Source organism: Macaca nemestrina, chromosome 13 (assembly GCF_043159975.1).
Source record: "Macaca nemestrina isolate mMacNem1 chromosome 13, mMacNem.hap1, whole genome shotgun sequence".
Taxonomy (NCBI): Eukaryota; Metazoa; Chordata; class Mammalia; order Primates; family Cercopithecidae; genus Macaca; species Macaca nemestrina.
The window spans coordinates 72,403,910-72,425,464 of NC_092137.1; the positions used below are offsets into that span (position 1 = coordinate 72,403,910).

Below are 21,555 nucleotides of genomic sequence, written 5' to 3' on the forward strand. Positions count from 1 at the left end.
CCTGCTTCTCCGTCTCCCCTCCAAGGCATGTCAGAGCTAAGCAGAGCCAGCAGAGCCGTGTCTCTGTCCTCATCTGGTTACCCCCAACGCTGGCCCCCTAGCCTTGCTTTCCCCAGCTCTGTTCCTGGCTCCCAGCCCCGGCCACCCTGGGCAACCCGGCCCAGCAAAGACCAGGCTGTTTTGGAAAAGTGCAGGGAGGTGGCAGAATGTGCGGTCTGTGAGTTCCCTCCAAACTGGCGCCCCAATCCCTGGACAAACAGAGCCCATGTTTGCCTGTCCACAGCGGTCTGTGTTCTCCTTCCAGGCTGGGAGATCCCGAGGGTAGGCGACCGTGTCGGGGACGTCATTGACCCACTGGGCCCATGGAGGAGAGGCAAGGACAGCCTGGGTGATGACGGGGCCAGCCGCCTGCCCAGCTGGGCCCGCCTACCCCAAGCAGGGTGGTCAGGCCGAGGGCAGCCCAGGGACCATGCTTTCATTGCCTCTACTGCCACATGGGGCATTCCACCAGGAGGGATGGAATTTACTCTCTGGAAAATGACCGCCTTTCTTGGCGCGACTCCCTGCGGAAGCTGGGGCTTTTCACTGCTTCTCAGGATGCTGGGGGCCTCTGTCCAAGGGAGCCCCTTGGAGCGGGCATGTGCGGGTGGGGCAGGCCACCAGTACTACCTTCTGCTTTTTGTGGCTTTAGGAAAGTCCCCTGCCCCTTTCCCCACGCTGGGGAGAGTGGAGGATGGGGCCGCGTCACCGTGCGGAGGAGAGGTGAGCAGAAAGGACACCAGAGCAGGTGAGCTGGGGTTAGGGTTGCTGAGCGTCCTGCTCTGGTGACATTGCTCTGATGCTGGGTCCTTCTCTTCTGGGTGGCCAGGCTCTGAGACCTAGGCAGAGTGAGGCCCTACACCTCAGGGCGTGCCTGGGCCAGGGTGCTCTGAGCTGAGGTTGGGGCTGACTTGACTGTATGGAAAAGAAACATTGCAGCCGCAAAAAGGCTCTTCTCAGGCCAGCTCAAGGGTGGGCCTTCCCCTCAGGCTGTGGGGATGGGACCGGGGCAGGGCGGAGGCTGGGGCTAGCCTGGCCACGCTGTGGCCTTTCCTGGTTGCCAGTGTGCAGCTCCAGGGGCCAAGGCTCTGTCTCTCACTGCCCTCCCTCCCCAAGCACAGCCCCTCAATCCCGGGAACCACCTGGGGTTTTCTCAGCACTGAAAGCTGTGCCCACCACAGGTCCTCGCCTCAGGCCTCTGTGATAGGCCGTGGATCTTTCCATGAAATGTGATCATCGGCGAAAGAGGACAGGGTTTCAGTCCTCAAATAGGCCTGGAGAATGCTGCAGCCCATGTTCACCCCATACTCTACTACCCCTGAGGCTACACATCCTGTGGCTCAAGGTTCTGACAAGGCCTGCAGAAGGGAAACCAGGATGACTGTGTTTAGCCCATTTCCCAAACTCATTTGATCATGGAATCCATGTGATCCCACAACACCCATGAAACAGGCTTTGAGAAGTGCTGGCATGGGACGCGAGGCCAGACGTCAGAAGAACTGAATTCTGCGCCCTCATTTGTCACGTGACTGTGAACATCAGTGTCCTCGCTCAAGTTAACAAGACAGACTCAGAGCTCTCAGTCCCCCTGTCCAGCCCCGAAACACCTGGCACAGCCAGCCATGGCCACACTCGGAGTGTCCTCCCAGCTGCCCCTCCCCATATAGGCTGACCGATTCTCTTTCTCCTTCCCCAAGGAACCTCCTCCTCCCAGGACTCTGTCACAGATCTCTGTGCCTGCACGCAAGGAATGGCGAACTGGCCTCACGGGACACTTTTAGGGAAGAACTTCCTAACTGACAAGGTGGATGGGGCGTTGCTGGTGTGAACACAGGTGGCCAGGGAGGACCCTTTCAGTAAGGCTGAGAAGGCAGAGAGCAGAGAGGCAATGGAGACAAGGGCAAGTCCCCATGGTTTATTATAGAAGCCTATAAAAGAGCCACATTGAGTATTTCCAAAATCACAAAATGCACAACATTCATTTTTTTAATATGCAACATGGAATATTATATACAGATTAAAACCACGACAGCAAAAACACTCACACGGTACCAGTTTCATATCAAAACAAAACACACAAGTGCTTTTCAATATTAAAACGACTGTGATAAAAACATATTAATATTTTGAACCATGTTTACAATAGAGCAAAATTCATATTTTACTAAATAACAAATATTTAACAGCAAAAACTTTATACTAAATATCTATTTTGAATTATAACAAAAATAGTACTTACAATAGTTTATAAAGACAGACACAAAATTATAACATTTATGAAAAACATGTTTGTGTATAAAATAATATTATAGCCATCTGGGCAGGGTCACGATGGTGCCCAGAACACAAACGCCAGCGCCCAACATCGAAAGTGCTTCAATCTGCAAGCCCGTGGCAGGAAGAGTTTTGTGGGGGGGGGGGGGTTGTCTCGTTAAGGTCAAGTTACAATAGTTAGGGATGATAAGTAAGAAACATCACCCGTCTAATGCTAGCTCTATGAAACACACGCGCACACACACAGACACGGGAATCTCACCAGAGAGCTGAAAGGAGGGACCAATTACAACACAGGGGGCCTGTCAGCCAGCCAGAGCTTTCTTCGGCTCTCTTCTCATTGCCTTTGATACCCAGCAGGGCAAATGATCCTTCTTTCCTCCCTCACTGGAACCCCCCTCAGCTTTTCCTTCTCTGCCCCCTACCAGGCTGGCCACCCCCAGGCAAGGCCCCTGAGACCTCCCAGCCCCATGCCTCCTGCCCGTCACCTGGACCAGACCCAGTGGGCTTGTTGTCTGAAGTTCCACTTACTGCTCTCCTAGATACTCAGTCAAAAACAATTGGTTTAGGGCCAGCTGGATCAGTTTAAAGGCAAATGAACTTTCCGGACACTCGTTTTGTGTTGGGGGATGGGTGGGTACAGGTTCGGGTGCACCATGTAGCTATGTTGCAAGCATTGACAAGTCTTTACCCATTCAGGCCTGCTTTTCAGGATTGGGGATGGTCAATTTTGCCAATAATGTCTGTTCCACACTGTTTTTTAGTAGTGGAAAAGTAGGAAATAATGAAACATCTGAGACTCGGGGACTGGAGAGCAGTCTGTGTGGTATGGGCCCGTTCCTATAGTCTATCGTCAGGGTGGCGGTGAGTGGGGTCAGGGTCAGTCTGTGGGGCTGCCTACGGTATCTGGTTGGAGGGAGCCGCTGAGGTGCTCACAGCAGCGATCGGGGGCTGGCATGTCCTTCATTCTTCTATGTTTTCGATTTTCTTGTAAAGAGGATTCATTGCTTTTACAACATCAAAAACCAATAGAGAAACACAAAAGCAAGGAAAAATCTGAAAACAAACACAATTGCTTAGAGACTCACCAAAGGCCCCCAGACCATCCCCAGGAGGCATCCCAAATTGCCAACACTCAAAATGCCAGTGGCAGGAGCTACTCCTCTTTCACCCAGTCATCCCGACTGGCCAGTTTTCAACCCAATCCCCTGACAAACTGCACATAGCCGCCTCGTCAGCTCTAGCTGCAGCAGCCTTCCCGCAGCTGTCCGGAGACCACACGGGGCCCTGGAGTCAGCTCCGAGGCAGAACTGCCGCTGCACTCACCTCCCCCACGCTTTCGCCTCTTCCCTACCCCTGAGCTGGGCTAAGCAGACAGTGGCATAGAGGTGGAAGGGACTTCAAGGACACCTTTTGCAGGGTGGAGGGCAAAGGGGGAGGGTTAAGGAAGGGAAGACGGAGGGCCTGGCTCCCCGTCAGAAGAACCCGTATCCTTCCCCATACTGATGCACTGGAGTCAGGGGCACTGGGGTGAACAGGGGCCAAGCAGGAAATGGCGGCCGCCTCCAAATCTACCTGATCAGGGCTTTTGACAGGAGAGGGAGGAGGCAATGGGCCATGTCCCATCTCCACCAGGGACAAGGCAGAGGCACTGGACTTCAGCCCAGGAGTGAGCCTGCAGGATTAAACCCAAATAATGCCTGGAGCCGGGGAAGGCTTTCAACCCTAGGCCCGGGGGCTGGGTTTGACCAGAGACCCCTTCCTCTTCACTCACAGAAGTCTCGCCAAGACAGCTGGAACACAGGCTAGGGCGTGAAGGGGAGGAGATGTTCACTCCAGACCCCGGCATTCCCAAGATTCCCTATCAGTGAATAAATATGGGGGCAAGTAGCACACGAGCCGTGGACCTCAGGCCCGTGTGTGTAACAGGGCCGGGTTCAGCAGGGGATGGGAAGGTGGGGGTGTCAGTGCACCTGCCCAGGGCCACCAGGGAGGATGCTGGGGAGACAGGGCCTGGGGCTCCTTTGCCCCAAAGTCGGAGGACAGAACAAGTAGCAGCAATAGGTAATTTCAAATGTCCAAACCGGCGAGGGAGGGTGGGAACAGGGGCACAGGGAAGGGCAGTCTCCAGGTTGGAGGCAGCCCCCACCCCACCAAGGTTGACTCCTGTTCTGCTACCCAGGATGCTGTTCCTGGGCAGATGCAGTGGGGGCGCAGGAGAGGGAGGCGCTGAAGAGTGCACCAAAGGGGGCACCGCTCTTCCCGTCCCCCGGCTCCAGCTAAAAGGGTCCAAAAGGAACGGAGGGAAGGGAGCATTTCAGAACATCACAAGAACACTGTAGCACGCGCTGACACCAAACACTGTCACGGGCATGCAGAGCCCCTGCCACGCCCTTCCCAGGGGCTGAGCTGGTGGGAAATGGGGAGTGGCTGGAGGGAAGCGGGAGCCAGAAGTGGAGCACCGCCCTAGGAAGGATGGGGCCCACTGGCTTTGGGTAGGGTTTGCCAGGGAGGGGGAGCAGGGAAGGGCAAGTATGGGGGCCGCTTGCCCTCCCTGTTCCGGCCCCCTCCCACACACAGGTTTCTACCTCCCACCACCGCCACCCCGCTGCCTGGGCTGGGCTGAGGCAGGTGGGCCTTGGGTTAGACTGTGGCGCTCAGCATGGCCTCTGTCTCTGGCAGGATCTTGTTCTGGTTGGAGTCCAGGCCAAAGAACTTGACACTGAGGCCGTCCACGGGGTGCAGGACGGGGACCAAGGTGATGCGGGGAAAGGTCCGCGTGGCCAGCTCAAAGCGGCTGGTGCTGGCCAGCTCCACCGCCAGCACCTTCAGGAACAGCTTAGCCAGGTGCTTGCCCAGGCAGGTCCGGACACCGCCACCGAATGGGAGGTAATGGAAGCGGCCGTCCTTGTCCTCGCTCCGCGCCTGGCTGAAGCGATCGGGGTCGAACACATTCACGTCTTTGAACACAGGCGCTGTGTCGTGGGTGTCCCGGATGCTGTACATGACACTCCAGCCTTTGGGGATCTGGAAACCCTGGAGCAAGATGGGGGCCGAGGAGCGGGTGGTGAGAGCCGGAATAACCCACGAAGGGCCTAGGACTGCCCCCTGCCTGCTCAGCCCCAGATGTTCAAGACCTGTCTCTTCCTAGAGACACCCCACTGTGGCCCCCCAGGCCTGGCCAGCCAGCCCCACTCAGCATGTTAGTCCAAGCCCTTATCTGTAGATGTGCACATGCGACTTCACATATAACACCCAACTTGGCTTCATCTGATGCATTTGGGGCGCAGTTCTCTCATGAGACTGAAAGTAAGCACTGTTTCCCCATCAGGCCTGATGTCCCTGAAATGGAGGCTGGTCTCCCGCCTTGCCCCATCCCGGTGCCCCCGCTCCCCCATCACCCCCGGCTCCACAGGCCCAGCCTCTCTCACATCCAGCTCGAAGGTCTGCAGCACAGTGCGGTAGCCACCGGAAATGGGTGTGAACAGGCGCATGACTTCCTTGATGACACAGTCCAGGTAGCGCAGCCCGCTGAGCGTGTCCAGGCGCAGTGTGCCCTCGCAGGGGCAGCCACCGCTGTGCAGGATGCCATGAGCCCGCAGCTCCTCCCGCAGCTTCTCCAGCACGGTGGGGTGCTTCAGCAGCTGCATGATGAGTGAGGTGCTGGCGCTGGCCGTGGTGGCATAGGCCGCGAAGATCAGCTCCAGGGTCCCGTCCTGCAGGGCACAGAGGAGAGGCGTTGTTGGAGGTATGGGTTCAGCCAGGCAGGGGCTACCCCATTCGGCCAGCGGCCCGTGTGCCCAGGTCATCTGTGCTGGGCCCTGCCTGGTTCCTGCAGTGAATTCTGCTTCCTCTGAGTCTCATGTTGCCAGAGCACTAGTGTCACGAGGGACACGGGGGTCACAGCCAGTCCCTGGCTGGGCAGAAGACACAACTGCTGTGACCCAGGGCAGAAGCCTCCAGTCCTTTGGAGCGGGGCCACTTCTCACTCACTGCTGGGTTCCTGGGCCAGCCCCACAGACCTGATATGCAATGGGCTCACAGGAGAAAAAGAACAAATCCCAAGGAGCAAGGCCCTGCGCAGCGGGTGTTCGTGTGCGTGTGTGGGGGATGTGGTCTAAACCCGGGCCTTCCCACTAGCAGCGCCAGCCCCTTCCTCCATCGCAGGAGGAGGACATTTGGTGGGTAGTCAGGGGAGCCAATGGGGTCTGAGAGGCAGCCTGGGGCCACAGCCTGGGGCCACTCCCCTGGAGACCTGGGATGAGGCTGAGGGGAGGTGACCTCCTGAGGACCTAAAGACCCTGCCAGGGCTCTCTGGGGAGCAGGACACCAGGGCCATGGGTTCCCCATAGAAAGGCCCCAGCAGGCCATCTCATAGCAAGCCCTGCATTTTACAAATGTGAACTCTGGGCCCAGAGAGGGGAATGAAGGGACCTGGGTCCATTACTGGCCATGGCGACACCCATAAATCACAAAGCTTGTTATAGTGGAAAAGCCACTCTGGCTCTTCCTAGCTCCCCAGGAAAGAAGCTGGAGCTAGAATACGGGGAGGCAAAGATAGTGGGCAGGGGAGGCTGCAGTGAGTGTCCGTGGGGACCCAGCAGCGGAGTGGGCCTGCAGAGCCCAGGTGGGGATGGGCGAGTGAGCCCTCCTCCGGTGAAACATCTGTCCAAAGCAGGGCAAGCAGGCCCTGCGCGGAGCACAGCCGGGATCACCAGGGGCCAGGGGGCTGGGAGGGCATGCAAAGTGCCAGCAATCTGAAAAGGCTGGGGGTGGGGGAGGAGACCTCGCATCCAAATCTCCGCTGCTGTTCCCCAAGGGCTGAGGCTGACGATAAGCAAGTGGTTTCCCCTTGTGGGCCTGCATTTCCCTAGATAGCCTCCCAAGGATATTGGGACTAGGAAATGAACCGAGATCATTCCCAGGCCTGAGCTCCCTGTAGGCCATGGGGAGAGAAGGGAGGGCACCCACGGCATCCTGCAGAGCAGGGGCGGGGACACAGACTTCGCTTCCGGTTTCGCGGTCTCCAGCCACTGCTCAGAAAGCGTGTGTGGGGCCAGACTACAGGGGCTAGAAAGGGCAAGGCACATTTCCATCCAAGGAAAGCTCAGAATGGAGCCTGGGTGCTGGTGCTGCCAGCGAGGGGCGCATGCCCACCCCACCTTCAGCTCCTGCATGGTCATCTCCTTCCCGTGCTCCTTGCTGCTCTCAATGAGGAGGTCCAGGGCGTCCGAGTAGTCCTTGCCCTGTGTGCACTGCAGCTTCTCCCGGATGGCCTTCTCCAGCCCCTTCTGCAGGATCTGCCGAGCCTGAATGCCCTGCAGGGGGAAGGGCTGTCACTCATATAGAAGGGCAGGCTCCCATCCGAGCCTTGGGACCACCAGGGATGACTCCAGCCTCCTCCTACCCCACGCTGACACCTCTCCTCTTTGTCCATGTGCCCTGTGCCTAGGTGCCCACTCAGGGGTCAGGTCAGCCACCCATCCCCAGAGAGGGGGCTCATGGATGCTCCTGCTAATCTCCTCCCAGGCCCTGGGTGCTCACCCGCCGATAGCCACTGAAGGGCAGGTCAACAGGCAGGGAGAAGACATTCTCCACAAACTGCTGGTAGACCTCAAATAGGTGCCCAAGGTCCTCCTCGGGGATGCTGAAGCCCAGCAGCACCCGGATGGCCATGCGGAAGGTCAGCTTCTGCGCCTCCTGGTACACGTTGATGGCCTCGGGGTGGCTGCTCCAGGCACGCAGTGTGTCCTGGATCACCAGCTGGATCTTGGGCAGGTAACTCTCCAGGGCCTCGTGGCTGAAGATCTTGGAGAAGACCTGGAAGGCAGAGAGGCAGGTGGGTGAGCTGATTGGCACGGCCCGCCCCTGGTCAGCCCGTCACTCTGCCTGAAGGATGAATGTGGCCAAAGAGAACTTCAGCTTCCACACAATCACAAAGCGTTGGGAGCTGGGCAGGCCAGCTGTCAGCAAGTCTTCGAGGGATGTGGCTTGCGTGGGGCACAAGTGGCAGCTGAGCGGGGAACCACCCTTCCACTGCAGAAGCCCATTTCGGAATCCCGGGACACAGGATGGAAGTGCCCGGGAGAAGTGGAGCACAGTCGTTGGACTGTACAGGAAAGTAGGGGAAGGCCATCAGGGGATAGCTACTCCATGGGGGACAGCAAGAGAGCCTGAGACTAGACCTCAAGCAGGACTTCCTGGGAACCAAAATTGTCATCACTTGCTGGAAAACAGCTACTGGGTGCAGATTCTAGTAAGTTTATTAACAGCTGTGCCATGAAAAGGTCTTCAGTGTGGCCAGGTCCAAAAGCAGCGGGGGAATGGGGACAATGGCTTTCCACCCCCAAAGATCATAAAGACAACCAGAAGCCCTGTGACTTCCCTGCATCTTCCAGGGCCACTGTAAGGAGGCAGTGAGTCCTGTTCCCACCTCCCCGTCTTCCGTCCTCCCGGCTGCCTGCGCAGCCCCCCTTGCTGCCCTCCTCACCCAGGACTCCCCCGCACATGTTTTCATGTGTGGAGGAGACGGGAGCACGTTAGTTTATTTACCGATAGCCTGTGGGTCTCGCTCATAAACAGCAACCTCCATCCCACCAGAGTTCAGATGAGAAGGGGGAGCACCCCCGCTACCAGCACCAAGCAAAGGCTGGGAGGGGAGGGACAGTGCGGAAGAGGGAGCCCCCCACCCCATCCCATGCAAACCACACACACGCGCCGCCCTCCCCAACTGCCCCCCAAACACAACCACCGCATAAACTGTAAATGTGAGAATTTCCCCTGCAGTCAGCTCGGGGAGGAAAGGTAACATTTTCCTGGCCTGGGCCCTGCATGGCTAATGGGAGGGCTGGTTTGCAGAAATAACAGTGCTGGCCCTTCAGTGGCCCAGCCAGGCGTTCACAATAGCACTTTCATTCCGAAATTCCCGGTGGAGGGAGGGAGGGAGGGCAGGAGGCCGGCGAGGGGCAGAGAGGCCTGCACTGTTTGGGGCCGCTCCTGCTACAGAGGAACAGCAGAGAGGTAGAAGGATGATAGGAGGTCGCCTAGATCAGCCCAAGTCCAGATGGGTCATTCACACCTTGCCCAGTGTTGGGGGTCCGAGGGAATTTCCAGGGAACTCTAACTGCTGCCTCCCTTCAGAGAGTAATGGATAAAGGCAATGCTTGTTTGCTTCAACCCCCAACCCTCATGTCCTTAGGATTCCAGGTTCAGCCCTTGGGCAAATGAAGGGTCTTGGGGGAATGAGAAGGGGCACTTCTCCTAAAGCCCAGCACTGGCCAGTGAAGGGCCCCTTACAGACCGCAGAGAGCCACAGGGTGGGCAGACAGCAGCACACAGGAGGGAAAAGTGCATCAGGAGACAAGACGGGGACAGGCAAATCACTCTGCGGCTACCAGGCCTCCATGGCAGGACAGGGAGGCCAGAGGTGGGACAGGGAGGGCCCAAGAGGTCATACTTGGCCCAGAGCCGGCCAGCCAGCCCAGGACGGACTAGGTGTTCTGTCATGGAGGGTGCAAGGTGGGAGCTGGCCAGGGCCCCCAGCACATGGGAGACCTGGTCCTCCTGCCTCTCACCCTGTGCCCCGGAGGCCACGTCCACCAGGCCCAGTCGAAGTAGAAACCGGCGGGCTCTAAGATGCGGTGGGGTGACAGGAAAGGGGCTGAGTTGTAGCTGTGCATCATCCAGCAACTTACAGTGTGATCATGGCCAAGTGGCTACCCGCTCCCCCAAGCCTCAGTTTCCTCATCTGTAGACAGTGAGGTGGAGCCAGGTGGCCTCCCGTCAATCCACTGAGCACCTGAACAGCAGCCCCCACCTGCCCCTAAGTAGATGCTATCCCTTCAAAGCGGCCCAGAACTTGTCAATGCTCGAATCCCCTGGGGAGCGCCTTCCAGCCCCCACGCACACACCCCATGTGGGCTACAGTGGCCCAGGAGGGGCCATCCCAGGGTTTAAAAAGGGGGAGCACGGAGGGCCCACACCTCACCCACAGACAAGCCCTGCCTTGCCCCGTGGGCTCCGTTTCCTGCGCCCTCTAGCGATGGCCGGTTGAACTGCTCCTTCCCAGGCCTTGGGGGCCCTGGAGGGCAGGCAGGGATAGTCTAGGAAGAGAGAAGGGCCCAGGGACTGACCGAAGGACTCCAAGGGCAGGGGTCCACACCTGACCCCTGCGGGGAAGGGCTCTATGGGCAAGGCCAGGAGCTAGAATCAGCCAGAAAAACCACTGCCACCCGGCACCTGCAGGCCCCTGGGGTTGGGGCTTCTAAAAGGAAAGTGAAGGCAGGACCAGGACACTGTCTCGGCCAGTGTCTGACTGGCTGAGTGACAGCCAGCAGGCCGCTGCCCCTCCTGGAGCTGTTTCTCTGCTGGGTTCACAAGAGGCCTGCCTGGCCGTTCTGAGGGCCTTTCCGCCAGGCTGTCCATGACGCTCCTCAGAGCTCACCGTGAGGTGGAGAAATCCCCCAAATGAGAAGCCCAGCAAAGGTGGGTGGAGGGCACACTGGCCCCGAGGGGCTGGGCTCAGAAGTCACCAGGTCCATGCCCCTGCCTCTGGCCCAGCTGCTCCACAGGCATAGGGGCCTCCCAGGCCCTAGGAAGCCTCCAGGGCCTCATCCCTGGGTCTGTGCCCAGGTGTAACAACGCAGGCACTTCCCCAAGCCAGGGAAGCTCTGAAACCACCACCCGCCACAAAGGACGGGTGGAGGCAGAGGCGCAGGCTGGGGCAGAGGGCGGTCAGGGCTGCGTCAGGGCGCGCTGGGTCTGAGGCCACCGCCTGCTGGGGTCAGGGCTCGGGCATACTGGGAAGGTGCCGGGGAGCGGCTCCCTGTGAAGAAACGAAGGGTTCCCGGCCCGGAGCTACTTCCCTGACCACAGGCATAGCAGGAGCCACGGCTGCTTTGTTTCCTTCTGGGGCTTCCCTCGGAATTCCCAAAAGTCAGCCAAGAATGCCGGACAAAGGTCACTGGGAGCCAGCCCAGGCCCAGGCCAAGCCCTGCAGAGGGAGTGGCAGGTATGGACTCCCCACCAGGGTTGGTGCCAGGAGAGAGCAAGGGTACTGTCACAGGAGACCAGGAGCGCCCATCCAGGTTTACCTGCTGCAGCCTCAGAGGCTTGGGCAGGAGGGAGGAGGGCAGTCGCCTTGAGGGATGGCTTTGGGCAACTCCCCTGCCAAGCCCCCAAGGACACAATAGGCTCAGGAGTCCACCCCTTGGTTCTCTCCCTCCCTCCGGAGTGGGAGCTGATCCCACAAGGGTCTAGGGGCACCAGCAGGGGCTCGTGAAGGCTCAGATTCCCTATCATTGTTTCTACAAATGCATTCTCCCCAAGCAGGCCTCCTCACCCCTCCTGCCTCTCACCCTGTGCCCTGGGAGGGGAGTCACTTTGTGAACCCCCATGGCCCTACGGGCCGCGCTTGCTCAGCCAGATAGCCTCCCCCTTCTCTGCTGGCAGGTGTGGACAGAGGGACAAATGGATGGGCAGCAGGAGTGGGTAGAGCCGGAGCGGGGACCCACTGCCCAGGCCAGTGACTCAAACTGGGAGGAATGGAAGCGGCTGCCCAGGAGGGGTGGGGGCCTGGGCAGGCCACCCGGCCAAGCCACCGGAGCCTCAGCCTGTGGAGTGGAAAGAAAAACAGAGGGCAGGCAGGCGCTGAGGCAGCCGTCCGCACAGGGGTGACGCCAAGGTGTGTACTTTATATTCAAGCAAGGGGGGTAAGAGAGGACGTCATCTTCCCAGCTGCCTGGCTGCCTCAGCTTCACCCTGGCCCAGTGGAAATGCCAGGCAGCTTCACCCAGAACTGGAAATGTCCAATCCGGGTCTGTGGGGCTGGGCACACTCAGCCCCTCTGGTTACAGGGAGGCTGGCCCAGACCCCCAACAGGCTCCAGCGGTTAGAGCAGAGCGCCTGCCCCTGATTTGACTCCAGCTGTGATCATCTCACCTGGAGACGTGCTCCCCACTGCCCTAACTCTTCCACACATACCTACAGCACAAGGGGGGCAAGGTGGGGAGGGGCGAGCAGCACTTGGCAGACACCTGCCAAGCCACAGAATCTGAGATTTGCCCGGCCGCTCTTACCTCTCCCACTTCCAACCGCCACCAACCCTACCTTAGAAAGCCGTGGATGGGGAGGGGCCTCCCAAGGTCACAGTCCAGAGTGTGGCTGGCCACACCCACCAGAGGCCCTGAACTCCCTGCCTCCCACCACTCCAGACTCCATAGAGCTGCCCTCTGCCAGCCCTGGTGGGCTCTGAATTTATTCAAGGGCCCTGAAGGGGACTGTCCTCTACAGTGAAGTCCACTGTCAGGGTGAGGCCAGCTGTCCCTGCCACTTTGGTGTGATCCTGGCATGTCTCAAGGCCCCGCAGTTGCTTCCTTTTAGGCTTAGGGAACCCAGGACAGATACAGCAGCCAGCCTGGGGGGCCCAGGGCCAGGGCAGACCACACCAAACCTTCCCACTCCCCGCCAAGGCCACCTTCATCTTCCAAGGCTGGGAGAGTGAGCAAACACATCAGTACCACAACCTTGGACCCCTCCCTGCCTTGGGAGAAGGACACAGAAAGAAGGGACAGAGGGAAGGGCTGGCCCCCGCATCCAGGCCGCCCACCCACCTGCTGCCTGGCACAAGGGCATGCAGAGGGAGTTTCCCACTCCCAGGCGTCCTGGCAGCTGACTGTGGGCTCCCTCCCCCACTGACCTTCAGATAGATCCGCTGCTGCTACCCGCCCCCTCAGCAGCCCCTGTGCCCACCCACTGGTGCTACAGTAACTTTTGGGCGAAGGACTTGTGTTGGCAGAACAAAGGCGTTGTGCCTATGCCAAGGGGCTGGGGCAGAGCTCCCAGCAGCAGAGCTGCCTGGCTGTGCCACTGGCCTTCCATCCAACACAGGTTGGACCTTCTGCCCTGAGCTGAGCCTGGTGGACATGACTGTGTGGCCAGAGGTTGTGCCTTGGTCCAAAGGCCTCCTAGAGCCAGGTGTGGGCTAGCCTTCCCTGGGACCCCATAACCATGGGTCCTCCTGGCACTGTCCTCCTGCTGAGGCACCTCCTGGCCTCTCCATCCCAACACAGACCCCAGGAGCACAAGGTTTCCAAGATGGGGCCAAAGTCAGGGATGGTGGATGGACAGGCAGGGTTTCTTGACTTCTACTTCCAAAGCCTAATCCCCCACCTTGGCTTCAGGCCCAGAAGGCCCTGTAGGCAGGGATCTGGGTAGAAGGGGCAAGACTACCACTCCTGAGGTCTCCCCAGTTCAGAGGCTCCAAGGCTAAGTCCCTCCCCTGAAATACTCTCCAAGTTCCCTGAGGGTATCTCCAGGCCACTGTCTGGGGTGTCCTGAAGCTGCTGGCCTCTTGGTGCGTAGAGGTCCAGTCCTATCTCCAAAGAAGAAGAGGAGAGGCCCAATCCTGGTGGGTAGGACTGGGCATAGGAAGCTTCTAGAACGATTCCCTAGCTCCTTCTCCATGTTTTGGACAACCGTCTCACCCCCACCTTCCTAACCAGACTCCATCTGCCCTTCTACAGCAATACTCCAGCCTCTCTACACACGAAGAGGGATGGGGTCCCTCCCCCATCCATCAGATACACCCCAGGCCCTGGGCAGGGGAAGGGTAACCCAGGAGGAGGGAGGGAGTCTGAGGCCCTGGCTGCAAGGACACAGGCCTGGCTTCCAGAGATGATTCTGTTAGACTGGGCAAGACTTTCTGGACTTTTTCCCTGGCAACCCCACCCCTGCTGGCCCAAGACCACCAGGGCAGCCAGGGCAAACACCTGGAGCGCAGTGATGGCAGTGAGAAGCCCCCTCCAACACATCTGGTCAGACCTCCCAGAGGCAGGGTGGGCCACCAGCCCCAATGGAAACAGTGACGCTCCAGTTCCCCACCAGCCGGGCCCCAGCACACCTGGGCCCCACTTCCCGCTCCTACCTCCTAACCAGGCCAGTCCTGGCCCAGCAGCCCACACTGTAGCCAGGCCCCTAACTGCAACATGGACCAGATAAAGAGGTGTGTGTGGCACACAGCAGCCCCTACCTTGGCCACACTCAGTCCACCAGGCCTTGGGTTCAGCAGATGAGCAGTTCTCTCCAGGACCAACATGTATATTTAGAAACAGTGGCCCTGAGTGTCCTCCTGGCTTCCAGCTAGATTCTACCTACCCAGCCCCAGGACTTCCGTGGAGTTTAGTAAACTTAAATCATCAGTTAGGGAGATTTGGGGGAAGAATCCTTTCATCTGGCTGACTACCCATTTCTCATTCGACCCTCCCTGCCAACATGCCTCACATGGCAAGCATAAAACTGCTACACACAAAGAGGGGGCCCTGCATTTGGCTCTCAGGCCCCTGGCAGGATGAACCAGCTTCTGGTGGCTCCCCACTCACCCCCAGGGAGCTAAAGGACTGGCTGTTCTGAATAGGGAACCATCACACCTCAGCCAAGGCTCTCAGTTTCTGCCCTGACCCCAGTCCCAGCCCTCCTCCTCCCTTCCCCCATATTCCTGGTCATCTGCGCTCTCCCTTCCTTCTCCCTCCCCTCTAAATGGACAATGTAGGCCAAAAAACCTTGGGGCTTTCCAGGCAAGCCCTTCCCAGCCAACACCTGGAGGCCTGAGGCCAAGTCAGGCCCAGGGTGGGTGGAACCCCAAGACAACGCCCTCACCCCAAAGCCCTCTGCACCCCACACTCTGGTCCTGGCCACACCTCCTTCCTCACTGTCCACCCCAGCTTCCAGCAGCCCCAGGCAGGCCGGACAGAGGAGGACTCTTCTCCCGGGCCCAGAGACTATTCCCGTGGACGCTGCAGTCCGGTGGTGCAGGCTCTCCCCGAAATTTTCTTTGTCTCCTGACCTGGTTCAAGTCTCGTTCTACCGCTCTACGCTTCAGTGGCCCCTTCCGTGAAAAGGGCACAATAATACCCCTCTGACCAAAGCCTCTGTAAAGCAGAGCTCAGGAAGCAGCCATCTCCTTTGGAGCTGAGTCTCCGCTCTCCTCGCTCTTTGGAATGGGCCTGTGGTGGAGTCGCAAAGGCTGAGGGAAAAATAACTGCCCAACACCTTGGAAAAGCCGAGGCTTCATTCCGAAGCCTCCAGCCCCTCCCAGCCACTCCCCAGAACCCCTCTCCCGCCGCCCCCAGGCTGTGGCAACTGCTTCCAGCTAGGAGTGGGGCAGATGGAAGAAAGGACTTTGGGAGCCCGTTTCTAGTTCCTGAAATACATGCTGTATAAGGGAACGGGGTGGGGGCAGGGATGCAGCCCAGTCTCCTCGGTTTGACCGCTCCTTCTTTTGTCTGCAGTTAAGAATTACCCTTCACAGGCTGTTCAGAGAACGTCAAGTGCTACAGGATGCGTCTGCAAGTAGAGCGCTCCTCATCTTCGCCCAGACCACAGCATATGCGGCCCCTGACGGAGGGAGTCCGCCTCCCCACCTCCCGGGTCTGCCACCGCTCCCGAACGGGAAGCTGCCTCTCCCTTTCCTTAGCTTTCAAACCTGGGTGAGTCCTCTGACCCAATGGAAAAAAATGGAGTCGGGGAGGTCGCGCGGCCCCCCTCCTGGCGGCTTCGGGCCCGCCCGCCGGCTCGGCTTTCGGGTTACTGCAGTTCAAACAGCACGTGCTGCCCGCGCTGGTAGCCGAGCGCAGCCGGGAGGGGCGGAGGCCTGCCCCGTGCGCGCCTCCTCCGCGCCTCCTCCAGTCGCTCGGGAAATCCAAGGGATAAACACCCACTTTCCCTTCCTCTTTCGGGGGGGTGGGTGCGCTTTGATCCCCGCTCGTGCCTCGCCTGCTCTCCCCCCGCCCGCCCTGCCCCCATGGCCCAGGCCCGTGCGCTCCGCGGCCCAAGGCTCGCCGCACCTTTCTCTGACCAGGCCCAGCCACCGCAGCCCACAAGCTGTCCCCAACCTCCACGAGCAGCCGCCTGCCCGCGCCTCCCTTCAGGCAGCCTGTGGTGGGAAGGGCAGCTTTGATTTTAGAGTGATCGCTCTCCAGTCCTCGGAATTCCCTGGGAAACGTGGCGAAAAGGCGAACGCCGGCCAACTGTCCCGCCTCCTTCCTTTTCCAGCTCGGTGGAGCAAGGCAAGGACAGGCTTTGGACACCCCAGATCCCGCATGCTCAAGCTCTTCCAAGCCACCGTGGGTGGTGCCCACGGCAGTCGGCCAGCATGATAAGGGACCAAGAGGAGGGAGGCCGGAGCAGGCCCTGGATCCGGACTCGAGGCCTTGTCGGCGGGGAACTGCGGTGTCTTCAAGCATGGTGTGCAAAGGGGGGCACAGATTCGGTAGGGGAACATTCCCCAGGCTCCAGGAACTCCTTGCCCCGAGGTGAGGGGAGGGAGTGCACGGAAGAAAGAGGACAGAGTTCTTACCTTGCGCTTGTTGCGGTGGATGTCGCCAATGGAATTGGACACCGTGTTGGGGCCCAGCAACATGCGCGTGCTGCGAGGCCACTCGGTGCTCACGAGGTGGTGCTCGCCCATGAGGATCTTGCGCACGTTCTCCGCGCCGGTCACGCGTATCAGCGGCCGCCCCAACAAGTGCGTCTTGAACACGTTGCCATACTTCTCCCTCCGCGACGACTGGAAGCCAGAACCCTGCGGGAGCCACACCGGGGTCTCTCTCAGGGTGCACTTCTGCAGAAGGCCCGCGAGGGAGGGGTGGCGGACCCCAACGCGGGGCACAGTCACCTGCCCCCTCTCCCCACCAAACACACACTCACATAGACAAGCACGCAGGTTTTATTTTTCATAGCGTGCACAAGAACTGGGAAGTAGGGCCTAGAGGATAATAAATAATGCAAGGAGGCGGAGGCCCAGGGGCACCCCCAGGAGGCTGTTTTTTAGTAATGACTTTCGAGAGGAAAGAGGTATCCCGGACAGCTGGACCCGAAGCGGGAGTCTCCACCTCCAACCCCCTCCCGCTCCCCCGCGCTCGGGAGCCTCTCGGAATAAATATTTCCAGGCTCCGGGCCACGGGCTGGCGAGACCCCGCGGGGTGGCCGCAGGCCAAAGATTATTTATAGCGGTAAGCGGTCGGTGCCCGAAGGCAGCAACTACAGATGGGGGTTGGAGTTTCCTCCGCTGTCCAGTGTGGCCCGCGCAGGGACCCGGCGGCCCTCGGAGGACTCTGCAGGGCGGGGTCACGGGCCGAGAGCCGCGATTTTCCTAATGCATTTTGACCTGGAAATAACGGAGACCGACTTTGGTTGCCGCCCTGGAGTTTGGAACCCGAGCGCGGGGCGGGGCGGGACCGGGCAGGGCGACCCGCGCAGGTAACCAGATCCCCGGCTGTGGCGGCGCGAGCCGAGGATGGCGGGGCCGGGGCCCTGCCGGGCTCTCGAAACGGCTGGCGGAGCCGGCCCGGCGCGGGTACCGGAAACCGTGGAGACCTCAGAGGGGCGGGAGCAGGGGCGTCCCGCTCACCTTTGACGTCGGCACTAGTTACCCCACCCCACGTTAACCCTTCTCCTGCCGGGGCAGCACCGGGCGAAAAGGGGAGGGGCGCCACCTGTCTAGCCGCCCCGCCTGCCAGTCCACCGGCTTACAGACTCGGGCTCCAGATCTACCTGGTCCTGCAACCCCGAGGGGACAACTCAGTCTCCCTATCCCGGGTTGGTCCCTCTCCTCACTTTTCTTTTTTCCACAGAAAACTATTCTCCAGCTAAATGTGCACACACCCCAGTACAGCCGAAAAGTGACTCTGCAGAACCCGGAGCCCTAATCACTTTTCCACATGCGCCTCCGGCCCCGGCGCGCGACGGGGAACGAGCCGGGAGCGCCGGCGCAGCCAGGAGGGGGGCTGGGCCGCGAGAACGCTGTCCCCCTTCCAGGCTGGAGGACGGGGAGAGTTCCCCCCACCGTGCAGCCCTTCTACACGGCGTCTACCCCTTTAAGAAAAATCTAGGCGGAGGTGGGGTGCGACAGAGCGGGTGGTGAGGCGAGGGGTTCCCTCCCTCCGTCTGCTATACCCGTCTCCCTCGCTCCGTCTCACTCTCCGTCTTTCCTCTCCTTCTTTTCCTCTGTTTTTCTTTTCTTTCAACACAAAAGTTGGGTTGTGAATTTTCCGAGGTCGCCGCCGCCTCGCCCCCACCCCCTGCCTCTGATCTGCCTAACTATAATTAAAGTGCGTTTTTTGTGGCATTAATAAAGAGTTATTTGTCTGCCGTTTCCACGGTCTTCACAAAGAGGACTTTCATAGGGGCGGCCGCTCGGGCCGCGAGTCCAATTTATACAAAAATGTTGTATTTTTAGCCCTGGGCTCTGTTTAGATGGCGCTCGGTGGAAACGGAGAGCCCTTGGAGGTCCCCCCGTAAAATCTGATAAATGACTCCGAAAAAATAACGCTGGGATTCAGAGGGCTCTTATTAACCCCTTAGGCGCTCTGTACACGTACCCCCTATTTCCCTCCCCCACGCCAGATCTAGGGCCCCGGGTTGGAGGGATGGGGAGGCGTAGGTTTCCTCCTCCCTAACTTCTGTGCAGGTTGGACGCAGACCCCCGGGGACTCTTGTGGGATTCGGAGAAAAGGTCATGGGAACCTGAGCGGGGCAGAGAGAGGTAAGGAAACGAAGTGGGGGTGGCTGGTGACAGACCGTGGATTCAGCAGACAGTCTCTAAAAGGCGGGAGCCGTTGCCCAAGTTATTTTATTTCCTAAATTCGCGGCCCAGAGCCTAGAGCACCGCTGCAGTTGACCCTTTAAGTGTGGTGGCGAGGGAAAGGCTCTGGGGATTTCTTTGCGGGGGTGGGGGGGGATACTTCCATTGGTTGAAGGGACCCCCACCTCATTGCACTAACAACCACAAAAAGAGATGGGCCAAATCCGGGACGTGGAAAGACCACAGGGCAGAGGAACTTCGAGCCCCCTCCCCGTCCCCGCTCCGCTGTCACTCCGCCCGGGGCAGGGTGAGTGCGCGTGTGCGCGCGCGCGCGAGCGCGCGGATTGCACGCGTCTGTTAATTTCAAGCCAAGCTTTCGCACCTCTAAACCCACAGGTCCCAGCGCTCACCTTTCGCTTCACCTCTCTGGTGCGGGGATTGTCAGTTTCAGGACATCCCTGCTTCCGCTAACAGAACAAACGCGAGTATGCACAAATACACCTCCCGCAGTTACTGCAGAGGCGCTCCCATACCCCAAGAAGAAAACTGGTGTGTATCACATTGCAAAAGCGATTGTCTACCACTTGATGAGGTTAACTCTAGGTTAATCTCCCCATTACCTACCTGGGTCTGGTCCCTGACGCGCCCCACCCCCATTATCACCAGCAGAGTGGGGTTGTGCGGCATCCAACAAGCACACACGCACTCTCTCTATGGATCCCACACTCACCTCTCCCAAGTTTCCCTCTCCTGCCAAACTGTCCCCACCCAATAAGTAAATAGACCCTTTTCCCCGAAAGCCTAGAGCCCTGGCTTCTCAGGCTTCTCATTTTTCTTTGGGTTACCTTCTTCCTCTTCCACCACAAAACAGACACACCAGCGCGGACCGCGGACCAGGACAACTGTACCTGGCGCTGCCGACGGCGCCGCCGGAACACAGTTTTAAATCGGCAGTTCAAGTTGCCACCAGCCCCCTCCTCTTCCGACTCAATTTTCGGCTCCCAGCGACACAGCCAACCCCAGAAAGCCGAGGGCGACTGGGGCTTCGAGCACCGAGGTGCGGCGAAAGCGGCTCAGGACCTGAAGCTCCCTCGGGATCGCGCCGCGCTGGGCGCCCCCAGGGCGCTCCAGGACCCCATGCCAGGCCAGCCGCGACCCAGGCAAGTCCATCTGGGAGCCCCCTCAGGTCCAGGAACCCCTCTTACCAGCCCCCTGAACCTGCTCAGCGAGCGCCAGTGGTCCCGGAACCGCGCTGCCGGCGGGCTGGGGAAGCCTGGGCTGCTGTGGCAGAGAGGAGGGAAGGGGCGGGGCGGGGACCAGTGCCTTCAGGCTCCCGGCGCCCCCTGGCCGGCCCGCCGCTCCGTCAGCCCAACGCTCGCAGCTAGCGGACCCCGGAGAGCAGCGGAGCGAGCGCGCCCTTACCTGCAGCAGCCAGTGGCCGGTCTCTCCGATGAGCGGGAAGCCCATGGATCCCTTGGGGATGGGCAGCTTGCAGCTCTTGTCGCGAGTGGCGGCCCAGCGCAGCTGCCACAGCTGCTGCGACACGGCCAGCAGCAGCGTCACGGACACCAGGCACGCGGCGAGGGTGGCCAGCGCCGACACCAGCTCCAAGCCCTCAAAGAGCATGTTGGCGGCCGCTCGGGGGATTGGCTGTGCCGGCCGCGGCGGGGGAGGGGAGGGCCAGACGGGAGGGGACCGGAGCGGCGGGGGAGGGGAGGCTGCGGCCGGGGGGTCCTGGCACCTCCAGCCGAAAGAGAGAATGAGGAGGAAGGGGCCGAGGGAAGGCGAATGGAGGCTGCGAGGGGAGCGGAGAGAGGGAGGAAAAAAAATTGCCTAAAAGAAGAGAGGAGACACGAGGCGACTGGGGTGTAACTTTGTTTGTTTGTTTGTTTGTTTGTTCCTTTATAGCGGGCTTAGGGGCTGCTCAAGGGGTGGTGAGATGAAGCCGTGAGTCAAGCTGGTGGGTTTGCTCTCCCCGCTACCATCACACTCGGAAAACTTTGGAAAACTTTGTCCAGAGGGAGCCTCTCTCTCGTAAGCCCCTTTCCCTGCTCGGGGGAAAAAAGAAGGGGGCAGAGAGCTAGCGGAGAGGAAGTGCAGTCGATTTGTCAAAAGTATTGCAGTATGGCCCCAAAATTCCTAGGTAAAAAAAAGAATTAAAAAAAATCCTGAATCCAAAAATTCCAACGAACCCAGAAACTTTGGGGGCGAGGGAGAAAGCTCCCTGGCTGAGGCGAGTGGAGAGGCCGGAGCCCAAATGTCCCTGGGCTGCCCCGGGCGGCGCGCTCGAGCCCCAGAGCCGCCGCGGCACCCCTGAGGCAGGAGCGGCGGGCGCGGCGGGCGAGGCGGCGAAGCGGGCGCTGCGGCCCGAGCGCGGATGCGGAGCTGGAGGGCCGCGGCCGGGACGGGACGCAGCCGGCGACAGAGCCCCGGGCGGGCGATGGGGCGGCGGCGGCGGCGGCGGCGGCGACGGCAGCGGGCGGGAGGGGTGAGGCGGGGTGGGGTTGGGGGAGGAGGTGAAAAACCCGAGCTGGGCTATTGTATCAATTAAGAAAAGGCAGTCCGTCCCGGGACGCGGTCTCTCGGCTCTGGAGTTGCTGTTAGGGGAAGAGAGGGGGAAAAAAGAAAGGAAGGCAAAAGGAATGAAAGAGGGGGAAAAACAG

General features: G+C 59.8%; 1 protein-coding gene across 5 annotated transcripts; it reads right to left on the reverse strand.

Moving 5' to 3' along the window:
- Positions 1-2,452: 2,452 nt before the first annotated feature.
- On the reverse strand, positions 2,453-21,212 carry CYP26B1 (cytochrome P450 family 26 subfamily B member 1). 5 transcript variants are annotated; one of them, XM_011713568.3, is made up of 6 exons: positions 20,315-21,212; positions 16,667-16,891; positions 7,858-8,133; positions 7,476-7,631; positions 5,745-6,029; positions 2,453-5,349 (listed from the first exon to the last, which is right to left on the reverse strand). In XM_011713568.3, exons 1-6 carry the CDS (start codon positions 20,516-20,518, stop codon positions 4,957-4,959), a joined length of 1,539 nt encoding a protein of 512 aa, XP_011711870.1. In that variant the 5' UTR covers positions 20,519-21,212; the 3' UTR covers positions 2,453-4,956. The 5 variants fall into 5 exon arrangements, with proteins under 5 accessions (XP_011711870.1, XP_011711871.1, XP_011711872.1 ...); XM_011713569.3 differs by lacking the exon at positions 20,315-21,212 and adding an exon at positions 19,801-20,146; XM_011713570.3 differs by lacking the exon at positions 20,315-21,212 and adding an exon at positions 19,738-20,146.
- Positions 21,213-21,555: the final 343 nt, after the last annotated feature.

What these genes read in the sequence shown, in the direction of transcription:
- CYP26B1 (XM_011713568.3), bottom strand. Translation starts at nt 20,518, where the DNA reads ATGCTCTTTGAGGGCTTGGAGCTGGTGTCGGCGCTGGCCACCCTCGCC. An exon ending in CCGGCCACTGGCTGCTGCAG is followed by an intron (nt 16,892 to 20,314) that starts GTAAGGGCGCGC and finishes TGGCTCCCGCAG; the next exon opens with GGTTCTGGCTTCCAGTCGTC. An exon ending in TGACCATGCAGGAGCTGAAG is followed by an intron (nt 6,030 to 7,475) that starts GTGGGGTGGGCA and finishes TGTGCCCTGCAG; the next exon opens with GACGGGACCCTGGAGCTGAT.